General features: G+C 31.8%; 2 protein-coding genes across 2 annotated transcripts; one reads left to right on the top strand and one right to left on the bottom strand.

Moving 5' to 3' along the window:
- Positions 1-10: 10 nt before the first annotated feature.
- LOC132906941 (G2/mitotic-specific cyclin-B3) lies at positions 11-5,396 on the bottom strand. Its single transcript, XM_060959614.1, has 8 exons — positions 5,272-5,396; positions 4,486-4,702; positions 3,533-3,791; positions 3,105-3,443; positions 2,571-3,020; positions 1,946-2,101; positions 1,569-1,876; positions 11-1,465 (listed from the first exon to the last, which is right to left on the bottom strand). Exons 3-8 carry the CDS (start codon positions 3,752-3,754, stop codon positions 1,414-1,416), a joined length of 1,527 nt encoding a protein of 508 aa, XP_060815597.1. The 5' UTR covers positions 3,755-3,791; positions 4,486-4,702; positions 5,272-5,396; the 3' UTR covers positions 11-1,413.
- On the top strand, positions 5,349-14,434 carry LOC132906919 (peroxisomal ATPase PEX1). Its single transcript, XM_060959554.1, has 15 exons — positions 5,349-5,462; positions 7,083-7,298; positions 7,369-7,483; positions 7,811-8,789; positions 9,107-9,321; positions 9,627-9,783; positions 9,851-10,013; positions 10,332-10,491; positions 10,917-11,233; positions 11,325-11,389; positions 11,549-11,608; positions 11,687-11,873; positions 12,060-12,233; positions 13,727-13,839; positions 14,171-14,434. Exons 1-15 carry the CDS (start codon positions 5,370-5,372, stop codon positions 14,241-14,243), a joined length of 3,087 nt encoding a protein of 1,028 aa, XP_060815537.1. The 5' UTR covers positions 5,349-5,369; the 3' UTR covers positions 14,244-14,434.
- Positions 14,435-14,796: the final 362 nt, after the last annotated feature.

Here is a 14,796-nt window from a genome sequence, read left to right as displayed (position 1 = left end):
GTACGAAAAATGAAAAATCATTATTTTTTATTAAATTACATCTCGTTTACAATGGTTCACATACACACACCTTATAAAATAATAGGTAATACATTCACTGCTGGTACAAAAATATATTATGTACACCACGTAATGTCAATAAGTCTTACTATGTTGTATTTCTATATGATAAATTTTTATTATAAAAAAATCACTCTAAATTTGATTTAATAATTGTTAAAAATATGTACACGTCGTTAATTGTGTTTACTATGTACAACTACCCTCCTGATCCAACATGTTCTAATTGATAGGCACATGCCTTGCATAAATATTGTTTATGAGAAGATTGTGATGAATTTGACTGTACCAAAGTTTTGAATACATATATATCACAGGTGGTATTTTGTAAAGAACATGCCTTACAGACACAACTAGTGACTATGAGTAAAATCCGAAAAATAGACCTCTTTGTTACACTTATAATATGTATGCAATTAATTAAAGTAGTGAAGAATACAATTTTATGTATAATAGCAAATAATGAGAAATTATTTCCTCTATAAATTACATATTTATATATATATATATATTGAAATTTATTAATTTCGTGCAATGTATCAATCGAAAACATCTAAATTTTTTAAATTCCTAAATTTCTTTATGAAAGAGGAAATAATCTCTTTCTTTTAATGAGTGTAATGCGTAAAAACATATATTCGTTGGTATTTCATGTAACTACCCTTAGGAGCATACAATTTATTATCAGTCTATAAAGTGCAACAACAATGCATAACAATACGCCACTCTCTATAAAATACGAGTACCACTTAATTTTCTATTTACTGATATCTGCATATGTGTACCAACCGAATCTTCAGTAAGACATCATATAATAGCATTATATATAAATAAAAAAAAAGGAGTAAAAGATTCATTTCAATCTTTACATGCTAAAAAACGGATTTAAAAATATTAATTTTTATCAGAATTTTTATGAAATATAAAAGCGTGGCGCTAAAATAAATTTCTCAACAAAAAAAAAAAAAAAAAAAAAAAAAGAAAAAAAAAAGAAAAAATTAACTTACAAATACTGAGATTGTAGATAGCGATTACTAATATTGTATAAATACTAATAATAATAAAAAAAAAAAAGAAAAAATATAAAGAAGAAGAGAAACCGTGTATTTGTCGATCCTTTTGGACATACTAAATTTATACTGAGCATAATTTATTTGATTTTTTTATGGCGCATAGATAACTTGAAAATTTTCTTGTTGGAATTTCATTATTACATAAATTAACAATCATTTTGATTTATAAGTTAATGCTCAGTGACTATCTCAATTTTTTATAAATGTCATTACAGATTACCTAGCAATAATTAGGCAATCCTATATATTATTGGCAACTACACATCTTTACTTAAACTAATTATATATTTAAAGTATCTTTTAATGGCAGCGTTGCTACTTCAAAAAATATCCTAAAATAAAAATTATTTGTAAATTTCATTATTACCTTTAATCTCCATTTAGTTTTTCTAATTATATATTAGAGATATATATGAAGCATATTGATATACTTACTTATGACTGTACTTGTTGCGTATAGTGGTGAGAGTTTCTTTATGTTTCCGATGTAGTCCATCTTCTTTAAGTTTCCGATGTAACCCTTGGTTCATAATATCTACGATGTCTCGTATGTCATCAACACTATAACCGCTATAATATTTTAGAGTAGGAGTCCATCCTCCTAAATCTTTCATTTGTAATGCTAGGAGAAGTGCAGATGCAGCCATTTTACTATCGCTGAACATTATTGTCGAATAATCCATTAATGAGTATTCAAGAATATATCGAGCTAAAGTTAATGTCGGCATCGACACTTTTGCACACTGTTCGAAAACGACATAATTATAATTTGTTACATTATGATACAAAAAAGCGTTATTAACGTAACTCACCCTAGCATATCGTCGAAGAAATCGATAAGAAAGTGGTATACCAAGATCAAAATCGACTACTTTCAATATGCTCATTTCCATTCTAATTAATTCTCTTTGTGTGTAAGCACCGTCACATATATACAAAAAATCTTCTACCATTGGAGGTATTCTTTCCTTTAAAATTATACAATTGAACAATAACGAGACATGCTAAATTTGTTTAGAAATTAACCCTTTGCGGACGGGACGGTTCGAAGTCAACCGTACCATGAGGCCGAGCTGCTGCCGCGATACTCATTTAAAATTGCTAACGCACATTTCTGCTTAGACGCGATTTTCGTTTATAGCACTCCAAAATGTCAAATTCTAGACATATGTACATGCATAGATTCTTCATAGGATAATTAAAATGACACATATATGAGTTTCTTATATATACGCATATATGAGATACACGAGTTGCTCGACCATAGGGACGCATTTATGTAGGACACAGATATGAGTTTTTCGGCTTTATTAGTTGTTTTCGTCAAATGAATATGTGAGTTCCTCGGCCAAATTGATGGTTTATGCAGAACGCATATATGCGGCGGTAGTCCGCAAAGGCTTAAATAAAAATAATACAATTAATTTCAATACTAACATCATATTTACTTGCTATGAAAAGACTCGCTGCTCCCAATAATTGTAATGTTTCTTTTCCAACAATTACTTTTGTCAAGTAGAGATCAACTAGTTTCACAGCCAGATATAGAGTTTCATGATTGAGTTCAAAGGATTCTTGAACTTCTACCATCCAGTCAACTAATAAAGCTCTCATCCATCGTGAGAGGCATACTTGTTTTTCCATATAATCTCCAATTGAAAATAGATGTTCCCTTTCTTTTAAATAATTGAAAATATCCATAGCATAGTGAGAAACTTGAAATGGATCCAACCAGTTTTCTACATCAAAATCCCACTGAACACCTTCAGGTAATGTTCTTTCAGGAACAGCATCCAATTGATTCGTTACTAATTTTTCTTCAACTTTTGCAGGTACTTGGGGCTCACTTGGTTCATCTTTTTCATCTATTTTCTCGGTTTCTTCAGACTGTTTTTAAATATTTATTTGAACACTTAAAAGTCACATAAAAGTACACGATATAGGTAAAGATATATAATAAAAATTGCTTACCTGTACATTGCTTTTTCTGGATTTCTTTGTACTGTCATCTCCAATATCTTCTAATGCACTTACATACAAAGAACTGTCCTCTGATTTTTCTAAATCTAAACTACGTCTAACCTTTACAATTTTACTAGGTATTTCAACTTTTCCATCATCCTTTTTTACTGGTTTCACACGTGGCACTGGCTTTGGTTTTTGAGGTATTACCTCTGGCTTAGTCACAACTTTTTCAAGCGTTCTAATAGAACTTGTCTGTGTGAAGGGTTTTACTTGAGTAACAGCTGTCTTTTTTAATGTTTTCTTTGGTTCTTGTGTTTGATGTGTCCCCAATGTTTTCCCAATTGCCTGTAATTTTATATGTTCTATTATTATATTTCGTGGGACTTTTATCAACAAAATATAAAAGAAGAAAAATGAAAGATTAAATAACATACATTAGTAATATTTCCCAGTGCAGATCTCTTTGTTGTCTTTTCTTTTGGTGGGGATGCTTCTGCTTTTCTTTTGACACGGGGATCTTTACCAAGAACAGGTGGCTTAACTAAAACATTGTTTAGTGCAGAATTTTGACTTCTCGTGGCTATTCTTTTTCTTGTATTTGTCACATTAGTACCACTTTGTTTATTTTGTATATTTAAAATTTTTGATGGAGCCATCCTTATAATTACTTAAGATTAAAATTCAGATTTTCCCCTATATAGGAACCAAGTATTAATATATTAGATTTAATGTATAATTTTACAGTAGTAAAAATACAACCAACGACTATTTAAATCCATTATTAAATAAAAGATTTTAACTTAAAGTTTTAAATTAAAGTTTTTATTTAAAAATATCTAAATATAAATAAATATTACAGCAATATTTTTTAACGCAATATGAGACTTTCAATAGCAATATGTTAAATATACGTGGTCTAAATTACGAAGAAAGCAAAGCTCGATGATCAATAAATTCGATCGTTTATTTGTTCATTGGCACAATTTCATAGCACTTTCATCAATATCTAACCAATTTATTAAAAAATTGGAATCACTTTCTGTTATAAATCGGGAGAGTTTTCCACATTTCTTGTACCCGTACTTTGATTGTTGACTTAATTCATGAAACGGTCTATTCAGGACGAGAGAAAAGCGCGGGAATATACACCAATACGTCGTTAAATGAGATACGAAAGCACAAGTTTTATCATTTCAAAACTACAATACGCAATCTTTAAAAGTAATATCAAAGAAGAATGAAAATAAGTTTAATAAATTCATCATGACTGCTATAAAGACAAGCGATCGCAAAAACGGCCCAAAACTAGTAATTTGTATACAGGAGGAAAATTGACTATTCACTTAAAAGGTTATTTTCTGACAATATATAAATTATTCCGACTTACTTGGAAGTATGAATTATGATTTAGTACGTTCTAGTTTAATAATGTTTCTCATTTATCAAATTCTTATGCTACTAACAGATTGCTGTGTCCATTTATCTCTTGAGAGCAACTGAAGTTGACGCTGTTCAAATTATCACAGTTATTGTTAACTCTTCCTGCTATTGGACCACTTCGGTTTACGCAAGCCAATCAGAGACGAAATTAATCCGACTGCCACCTATCGACAAAATATACAATTCAATACTGTTCAGTTTATTTAAAACGTATACATCGGTTTTTTATACTTTATATAATCAATGACTTATATTGTACAAGTATAATTTCAATTAATCTTTGATATAATGTGTGCATCACATTTCTGAACTTTAAGTAGAAAAACATACTAATTGATTAACAATTTGGTATACTCAATTTATGATTGTCTATAATGTAAAACGAAACAATATGTATAAAAAATTGTCTATTATATATACATTAATATATATATATATACAGAACATTTATGTCTACCTTCTTCTTGTTTGTTCCGTTGAATACTACAATACATTCTTACTGCAAATACTTGGTCTCATGTGAATAGATTGAACATAATATTTGTAATAAATAATTAACCTTTGACCTGTATTTAATCGTTCGATTTAGAGTAAAACATTAGCATGCTTGAAACTTCGGGTAGATGCATAAATTCTATTTGAGTAATTATAAAGAGTATTTCGTTTCTTTGATGTTCGCTAACCTAACTAAACATGATTTTCGTTTGGATATTGTGAAAGTTTTGTCACATACCGAGTATTTATCATATATTCTCTTCATACGTGTGTACCTTCACGTGCTGTGATCCGGATTTTCGTTTTTATTGGTCTTTGATTTTATGAACCAAAAGAATGCAAAGTGAACGTTTTGTAGTTAAGTATATAACAGTGAACAACTGTTTTGCTTATTTGCCGGACACCTGGCTACGTAAATTGGAAACTAAGGTTGGTGCTTTGTTCTTATAATCAACTAGGAAACGTATAGATTGTGAAACATATATCACACATATAATGGTAGATAGAATATCTGATACACCAATTGGAACTCAACGAGTCGATTTTGAAGGCGGTAATATCCTATCGTCTCGCTAGATGTCGAGATTAATTTTTTCTTTGGTTAAGTGGATAAGAAAGCTCTCGTTGGCATTGAAGATATTTCGACGATTACAGATCTATATATTATTTATTAATCGTAATAGTTTTAAGTATTGTCACTTTATTATAAGTAATAATTTAAATTTTTATATTGATTTCGTTATAAACGATTTTGTTCGTTTCTATTACCATTATATGATAAAAGGAGAACATCGAGTGTTGGTAATTACGTATGTATGTGCATATACAAAAAAGTTTTCCTAAAATAATTACTTAAAAAGGTTAATTCCTTAAAATTTAAAGATCCGACAGTTTTTGGAAAAATATTTGACACGTATTTTTTTGTATTTACTAATATATAGGTAAGGATTGAAAGCAGCTCTCAAAATTAGGGAATTTTTCTTAACACTTCAAAACCTATTGGATCTGAAAAATATTGTGTATTTTTCTAACAAAAAATTTAATTACACCAGCAGTTTTCTGCAAGCAAAAATATAAGTCTATATAAAAATTATATTAGGAATCATTTATTTTTCTCATATTTTTCTTAAACATTGTTATCCTATCTTTGTTTAAACTTGTTAATATAAACATTAAACCAGAGCTATGAAATATTTTATTCCATGGTTTTAATAAAGTTAGGGTCGTAAAAATAGAAACGGGTCAGAAGATATTTTAATGGTATACAATAAGTTGAAAAATTATATAACATTTCGGCTGCTAATGTATTACTTTTCTAAATAAATTTATGTTTAACTGATGGTAGAGATCGGCTGGTAAAATAAAATAGACCGATTTGCGTTACCCGCTCTTATTGTAAGCCGTTATGCAGGTTTTCATACCTGTGTAATCTAAAATCAGTATTGTGAAAACCAGACATTCAAAGTGCACAACGCCAGATATTTCTTAACATTTGTTTACTTTTGTGACTTTTATACCTATTGGTTAAACGGCTTAAGTCGTATTACACTAAATTTGTTATTATCTTACTAAATTTAATTCCAAAAAGTTATCCACAGCTATTATCTGACATTCTTATACATTGTTTGATGCCGTTATTGGGTCGAATAAGGAATAATAATTCCCTTCTGATTTTGATCCCTACTACTACACAGGGTATATATAACTTCAAAATAATAAAAGGTGAACAACAGTTTAGTATTAGGCAAAATTATATGATTCCAAATGTATGACCTGACGTATATTTTCGCTTCAAGAATTCCCATTCCAAGTGTTGAAATATTTTAATTTTTAATAAAATATATGAATAAAATTTAAAGTTGAAGTAAATCAGTGGAACCTAAATAGAGATGAATTATTCTTCGACAAGATATAAATCGTTTCTTATAATATCAATTGTATCTTGTTGTTGACACGTTTCTGTTATAGGCTCTGCAATTGTATTAGTATATAATCATCCTGTCTTTTTCCTTTTTTTAATAATTCAATATCCTTTATTATAAATTATAGGAGAATGTAATTCAAATAATGCATAAGGATGAAACATATTACATTTCCTATAACGTAAGGCCGAATCCCAGTGGAACACTGTGCCTTGGTACAATTTTTGCAAGAAGTTTGAACATTGAAGAAGGTGACGAAGTATTTGTATCCCCCTTGAAGGATGTTCCAATTTCAACAAAAATTAACGTCGCACCTCTCACTGCGCCTGATAGGGAAATTTTGGTATGTCCTATAAAAAAATCAGGTACCATTGTCGTATACTCGACTGGATATAAAATTGTATTACTTTTAGGAAATACAAATGGAAAGGGTGCAATCGACACTGCTAAGCCAAATTCACGTGGTAGCTGTGGGACAGCCAATTGTCGCGTGGGTTTCGAAACATACATCAATTACGCTAATCGTAGGCAAGTAATTAAAGTTCCCTATATAATGAGATACCCTATGTTCCATACAACGATCGTTTATTACCGATAAAATTAGAACGCTACAACAAACAAAGATCAGATGACCATAACGCGAAAGAAGTTATAGTGCAAGAATTCATATTGTAATTAAAATGATTATTGTTCATAGGAATGGCCATTAAAAATAATTAAAATTTGCTTAGTTACCGGCTGTGGTTAGTTAAGGTTACAGAGTCGATAAGTTTTTACCAATGTAATGACTTCTATTATTTTGCGACTAGAAATACATACATATCTAGAGACAGCAGAGTCCTTTCTTTTTTATAGAATCGCTAGAGCCAGCAATGAAATACGGAAGACTCGAGCAATTTTCCGAGGTTCACGTTTCTGATACAGTGGCAAGTACAAAAAAGAACGAGTCAGACGAAAATTCCAAACAGTCGTTCAGTATAGCGAACAATTTGCTTTCCGCTCTTAAAAAATTCTTACCAAGCGTAAACGATCGAAATTCAGAAGAAGAACGAGCAGCAAAGAATTACGAACTTTTGCACAGTTTTCGCGATAGGAAAATACCGATGGTGTACCGCGTCTATCCGATGCCCAGTGTGAATGCAATCGAAGGAAATGAATACGACGAGATTGCGCGTTGCCCCTATCACGTGTTTATTCCAAGAATTCAAGCGCCAGAATTCTCACAATCAAGCGATTTTGCTATCTGTCGTATAAAGAAAGTTCCAGAGAACAAGCAATACGTGAACATGACAATCACGAATTTTCTCGAGGAAGAAGAATCCCCGGTTCCAAAGCTTTCTACGGAATTGATAACGAGAGTGTTTATATTGGAAGATTTATTAGAGAAATCCTCCACGTTGGACAGGAACTATTTTAACGTAAATTTTCGTCATAAAAGCGTATACGTTTCGACCAGTTTGAGAAGCAGTTTGAGCTTAGAAGTAGGTGCGAAAGTAAGTTTATGTTTGGTAGATACTTTTGAAACATCTTCACTATTTTCCATCGAGCTGTTCTCATGGAGAAATTCTGTGTCTATGAGAGATTTTGAGAATTACGTTAAAACGCATTCCTTTCATAAAGAATTGTTAATCAACACACGTGCTGCTATCGTTATGGATAATGGTTGTCATTGTATAGTGAATATCTCACCGGAGAAATGTAAGTTTGCCATGATTACGGAGAACAAGTTAGAAAACATATGGTTGCATGTGACGGATGTTGAAGAGAAAAGTCAACTGAGAATATCTGAACACTTGGATCAAGAAACTCCCTCGCTAGGGATCACATCCACGAGGTATTGTTTCTCTTCTCTGTATGCATTCAAGTTATTAGCTTTTTTTTATATTATTAGAAAAGTATTCAAAATATACAGAATGATTCATGTATTCATCACCACAATATTTAAGCTAATCTTGGCAACTCAATAAAACGAAGGTTTCGAGTAAAATTTCATTGTTATTAAATGAAGAATTTATTGATGTAACAGATAATTTCAGAAGTATTATTTTTCTTATTAAAAAGAAATCGGAGTAATTTTTTAAATAGCACCATGTGTTTTGTTTTTATCGTGTTTGATACTTTCTCTTCCACTTCAAATATTGTTTGTTTTAGATACTTAAACAAAATTTTATCAGAATGCGAACTCGCGTTAGATCTTGGTCTAGGCTTGAAAACACAACTACCATTCGAATACGAACCTGAAAATATCTTAATCTCTGGAGCGATTGGTTCAGGCAAAACCACTATCTGCAAGATACTTGTAGAAAAATTACGGAATCCACCGTATTTTGTACATACTCGCATGATGGACTGTAGATCTGTAAAAGGTAGATAATCTATAAGTAAGCTGCGATCGTTTAGTTATTTATGGAAAATTTGAGGGTGGAGAAATGAACAAAATAATATTAAAAATATATGAAATAAAGAAATAAAACATATAATAAAATATTTAACCAATGAAATATATCTCTACTTAAAAGTTATTTCTCTGGTTATATTCATAAAGATATAAAATTGCATCCTCAGTTTATGTATATAATGTATTAAAATATATATAATTATACATATAATATTATATATAACCCTGTTTCCTTAAAGAATTTCTCGATCTATGGGACTTGTTAATTTTCAGGAAAGAAGGCTGAAATGTTACAAAAAATGATTATGACCGTACTAACTGAATGTATTTATTATCAGCCTTCGGTATTATTTTTGGACAATTTAGAGTCCATTACTAGTGCGTCCATGAATGATGAAGAGAGCACTCCCGATACCATAAACGCTGCCAGGTATTTCCGTCTAGTTTGAAATAAAATTGTAAAAATTTATTCTTATTTTCTAATTTCTTGTTATCAGGATCACAGATATGTTGATTAATATAGTGACACAATATCAAGAAAGTTGTCAAGTATCAGTAATTGCTACGTGTGCGAGTGTTAACACGATAGGTCAAAAACTGAGACCGGCTAGGGGCTGTCACTTTTTTAGGACCGTTTTAGCAGTTCCTAATCTAGAGAAGGTATTTTATTTTGATTGTACATTATTTGTAAAATAGATGTTCGGTTGCAGTATAAGAAGACATAATGTATATCTTAAACATTTATAACTCATAATACGCTTATTTATAAGCGTATAAATTAATTAGAAATAGATCAACTATTAAGGACCAAATTAGTTAAAATGAAAGTTATATAAATTAAGAGTTATAACTTGAGAAAGAGAGGAAGGAGAACGTGTACGTGGTGATCGAACTATGTATTAGAAAGTCATCGTGTTTAAATAACTCAGATCGTGATCAGTGTTTCTGTTTGGAATATAACGTATACTCTCTAATTAGGCGGATAGAATCGATATTTTGCAATTAATGCTTGGGGACAAGTTGTACGTGCCTGGAGACGTGAATTGGGATTACTATGGAAACAAGACCGAGGGATGGATGGTTCAGGATCTCGTGGATATGGCTGAGAAAGCTGCATTTGCCGCTTGGAAGCGTCACGGTACTACATTTACCTTCGTTTAAAACAAATATTAGATTAAAATATTATATCATTTTCATTTTTAGCATTTATTAATTTATCTAGCATCAAACAATTTTTTTTGTCGTAATGAACACATAATTAGTATGTACTCGTATAATGACCAACTATTGTACATTCTATTGTATATTATTATTTTATTATTATGAGATGATAGAGTTGGTTTTAAATAATTGATAGATATGGAAAATAAAAATTATAGATAATTTCATCTGTAAGATTGGAATAGATTATGGCATAATTTTTAATATAAATATTTATAATGTTAATTTTTACACAAAAGGTATAAAGTTACAAGTTTTCTAATGTTTTGTGCGAAGTACGAATAACTAGTACCATTTCTGATCATAAGATAAATATTTATAATGTTGATTTTTACACAAAAGGTACGGTCAAGCCTCCAGTCGAGGTCACAGAAGAGGATGTAGCGGTCGCCCTGAAGAATTGCACACCGATATCTTTGCAAGATGTACAATTGTACAAAGGGGCGGGCCACGTTTGGTCCGATATTGGCGGTCTGGCTGAAGTGAAAAGATCTCTCGTAGAGATTCTGCAGTGGCCATTAAAATATCCTGAAATATTCAAGAATGCTCCTATTAAGTTGCAAAATGGGGTTTTATTGTACGGCATGCCTGGCACGGGAAAAACGATGCTCGCCAAAGCGATTGCTAACGAATGCGGTGTTAATTTAATCAGTGTTAAAGTATGAACGAATACATTTTTACCTTCTTCTCTATTTTTTCTTTTATTCAACTTAGTAATTTAATTATTACATATATAAATGTGTATTGCAGGGTCCAGAATTATTATCAAAATATATTGGTGTTAGCGAGGAGTCTGTTAGGAACGTATTCGAAAAGTAAGAACTTTTAACTGTGTTATATTCTTCCAGTCATTTTTCACTTAATTTTCGAACGTTAAAAAATATTTTATGTCAAAAAAATGAGAAAAACTCTTATCTGCAAATTGCGTGATTTCTCGTTTCAAGATTAACGATAAAAGTTGGTGAAATTTACAGAGCTCTTCGTGCCAAACCATGTGTATTATTTTTCGATGAATTTGACAGTCTTGCTCCAAGGTAAATTTATTTATTTTTTACTAATGTTCGTTCCTGGACTGTTTTAAACTGCACCATTTATTACCGAACTTATTTCAGACGAGGTCACGATAGTACTGGCGTTACTGACAGAGTGGTAAACCAATTCTTAACGCAAATGGATGGGGTGGAGGACAGAGAAGGTGTTGCAGTCGTGGCAGCGTCTTCAAGACCAGATTTATTGGATCCAGCACTGTTAAGACCTGGACGTCTCGATAAAGCTTTATATTGTCCACTTCCGAATGAGGTAGGTAGCTTTTGATTTTATTCTTATAATTCCAAATAAAAGTAATATATTCTAATAAATTCTAATAAAAATTCTATATTCTTATAACTCGAAATACAAGTTTATATACAGATAAAGATTCTATATAGGTACAATAAAATTATGTAATAGTTTCTCTGATAAGAAATTATTTCTTGAATTATATAGGTGGATAGGGAGGAAATCTTAATTGCCCTGTGTAAAACACAGAGCATAGATACGACGGGGTTAGATTTAAAAGAACTAGCAGTACTTACTTCAGGATTTACGGGTGCAGATTTAAATGCTGTGGTAACACAGGCCAGACTATCAGCTTTCGAAGATGCAGTTGCGAATGCTCCTGTAAGTATGTCTAAATTGATTTAGGACTACGTACAAAATATATATATATGTACACCACATTAGCCACGTTACGTATGATAAAATGTCAGGTAACGAACCCTTTATCAACGAATCCCACTTAAACGCTAGCATGAACGTAAGTTCATAAGGCAATGTTTAAGTAACGAAAACGAATTGTACATATTACGGACCAAAGAATTGTTCCTCTGTTCCTAACGATCGCGCCGTTTTGTTACACGGCCCGTTGTATCTCTCTTCTGTAATAATGAAAAGCATTTTAGCGCGACTCCGGCCGAGAATCATTTGTAGGGAGCTTCCGAAGTAAGATAGTGCGTAATGATGATAATATCGTTAGGTGTATACTCCTCTCCTACCCCTCTCTGCTTATGTCCTATGTATATAGAGTGTCGAGCTGGCTAGGTGGGTAGGTATGGTGCGATATAACTGAGGAAACGTAGACCAGGTTTATTAGCGCACGCTGCCGAGAGCACCAGCCATCCCCCATTTCGCTCCACTTCATCCTGGCCTACGCCTCACTGAACGTCGAGGGGGTTATTATCTTATGCGTTATAATGATACACGGTTTAGGGCCTGCAGCGGTCCTGTAAAATCGAAAGGCAGACATCACCCACACCCTCGGTTGCCACCTTGCTTCCAAGAGTTCGGATTTTGCGATTGAACCACGAGATCACTTTCTTCGATACTTTATTAAAAGTACAGCGACTTATGAGCGTAGTCTTTAGTTTACGAATTAATACACTCGTTGCTATTGACGCTTATTCTGCGTCGATTTAATTCTAAAAGGACACTAATTCTAAATTACATTATTAACCTGACCTTCAATTCTTCTCCACTACCTCAATCAGAAAAGTTACTTATACAACATATAGGTAATGTAATTTATATCTTTTATAGAACATATACCTCATGTCGTATTAAATTTTCTCGTGAATAAAGTTTCCGACGTAATTTTCTTATTCTTGAGTTTCATTCTATTTTGAATCATAGAAACTTCCTGACTTTAATTGTATCACGAATTTAGGGGACCACAGCATATATGATATACATATTTTGGTATCATACTATTATATATTTTAGTAGTATTCGTGCGTTGTTAATACTAACTTAAATACCAGTATCCACGTGCTTATAAGCGGTAAAGTAAACATGAAAAGTGAAACGATATACGTGTAAATATTCGCGTTTCACGTGTAACGTGTAAGAGGTGTGAGTGTTGTGTGTCTAATACGCTGAAGGTGGTAGAGTCATTAATTAACTTCCTACTGAGAAAACGAAGTTACGCCGGCACTTACCTACCGGAAGAACACGAATATCCAAACTGTACGTCTAATTAGCGAGCGAGTTTCCTGAGCGCGACACGTTTCGAGAGGAACGCGTCTTACTGATAAACGATAACGCATATAGGCAGACTTACAGGTCGTTTCTCGCTTAACCTACCAATTAATAGCCTTGTCTTCTTACCCTGACTTTAGGACGGAAAGATCGAAGCGGAGGACATTAAGGTTTCTCAGACGCATTTAATCGATTCCATCAAATCTACTCATCCTTCTTTATCCCCTGCCGAAAAGGAGAAATATAAAAGGATGTAAGTATTTCCTTAAACCGACCCATACATCTTAGCCAATTTTTAGAAGTGGGTCGAAACCTGATTTCTAAATCTGTGATAATGGGTCGAATTCAAAATTTTGTGAAGCCTCGAAACTCTCGAAACCAGGAATGCTTATTTCTTTCCTTTTTTTCTAAAGAATATACATATTTTTGCTAGGAATTAAAATCTTAATGATTTTTTTTTTTAAAAGATCAATTTGTTTAATCAGAGCTTCCTGTATTCGAGAACACGAAACTTTCTGAATTTCGTGGGATTTTGAGGTTTCGAGTGTTTCATCCTTGGTAATTTTTATATTTTTTCACCGCAGTTATGCCAAATTTGCGAAGAATGATAATTTCGTGGAAGATATATTGCAAAATCAGAAAGCTACATTGGCATGAACGCAAGATAAGGATTTGGATTTTTTTTGGTGTAGTTAAGAATATATTTTCAAAGTACAATGTCTCATTATAAGAAATATGTTTATATCGTTATTCTTATACATTGATACTGATTACTTATATATTGAATTTTGCAAGAGTACAATCGACTTGTATAAAGTTATTTCCAATAAACCAAAGTTTAATTATTATTCATATTTTTGTCTTATAACATAATAACTGTACGCTCATTACTGTTTCTTTCGTGTTTCGTATTTTTAACACAACATTTTAATAAACCTTTAAACGATTTATGATTATATGAGATTTTTTATTTGATTATATCTATCTATAAAGTACACTCGCAAAGTTACATTCTGATACATTTTATGCAATATATAATATACGCATAATATACATATATATATGCAATATATAACATAGTATAACGTGAAGAATACGAATGAAGACGAAGCCCGATTCTGTAACAATATTATCGAATTCTCCGCCAAGACAGACTGCGCTCGAACAATTCTGGCAAACCGAAATCGCCTGACGTAAAGAAGAACGCGTT

The sequence above is a fragment of the Bombus pascuorum genome, chromosome 5 (assembly GCF_905332965.1).
Source record: "Bombus pascuorum chromosome 5, iyBomPasc1.1, whole genome shotgun sequence".
NCBI classification, from domain to species: Eukaryota; Metazoa; Arthropoda; class Insecta; order Hymenoptera; family Apidae; genus Bombus; species Bombus pascuorum.
This window is presented reverse-complemented; position numbering and strand designations above follow the sequence as displayed.

Coding starts and splice junctions, on each gene's coding strand:
- LOC132906919 (XM_060959554.1), top strand. CDS start 5,370: ATGCAAAGTGAACGTTTTGTAGTTAAGTATATAACAGTGAACAACTGT. Junction 9,784..9,850: donor GATACCATAAACGCTGCCAG/GTATTTCCGTCT, acceptor TCTTGTTATCAG/GATCACAGATATGTTGATTA. Junction 11,874..12,059: donor ATTGTCCACTTCCGAATGAG/GTAGGTAGCTTT, acceptor TGAATTATATAG/GTGGATAGGGAGGAAATCTT.
- LOC132906941 (XM_060959614.1), bottom strand. CDS start 3,754: ATGGCTCCATCAAAAATTTTAAATATACAAAATAAACAAAGTGGTACT. Junction 3,444..3,532: donor CACTGGGAAATATTACTAAT/GTATGTTATTTA, acceptor ATAAAATTACAG/GCAATTGGGAAAACATTGGG. Junction 1,466..1,568: donor CGCAACAAGTACAGTCATAA/GTAAGTATATCA, acceptor TTTTTATTTTAG/GATATTTTTTGAAGTAGCAA.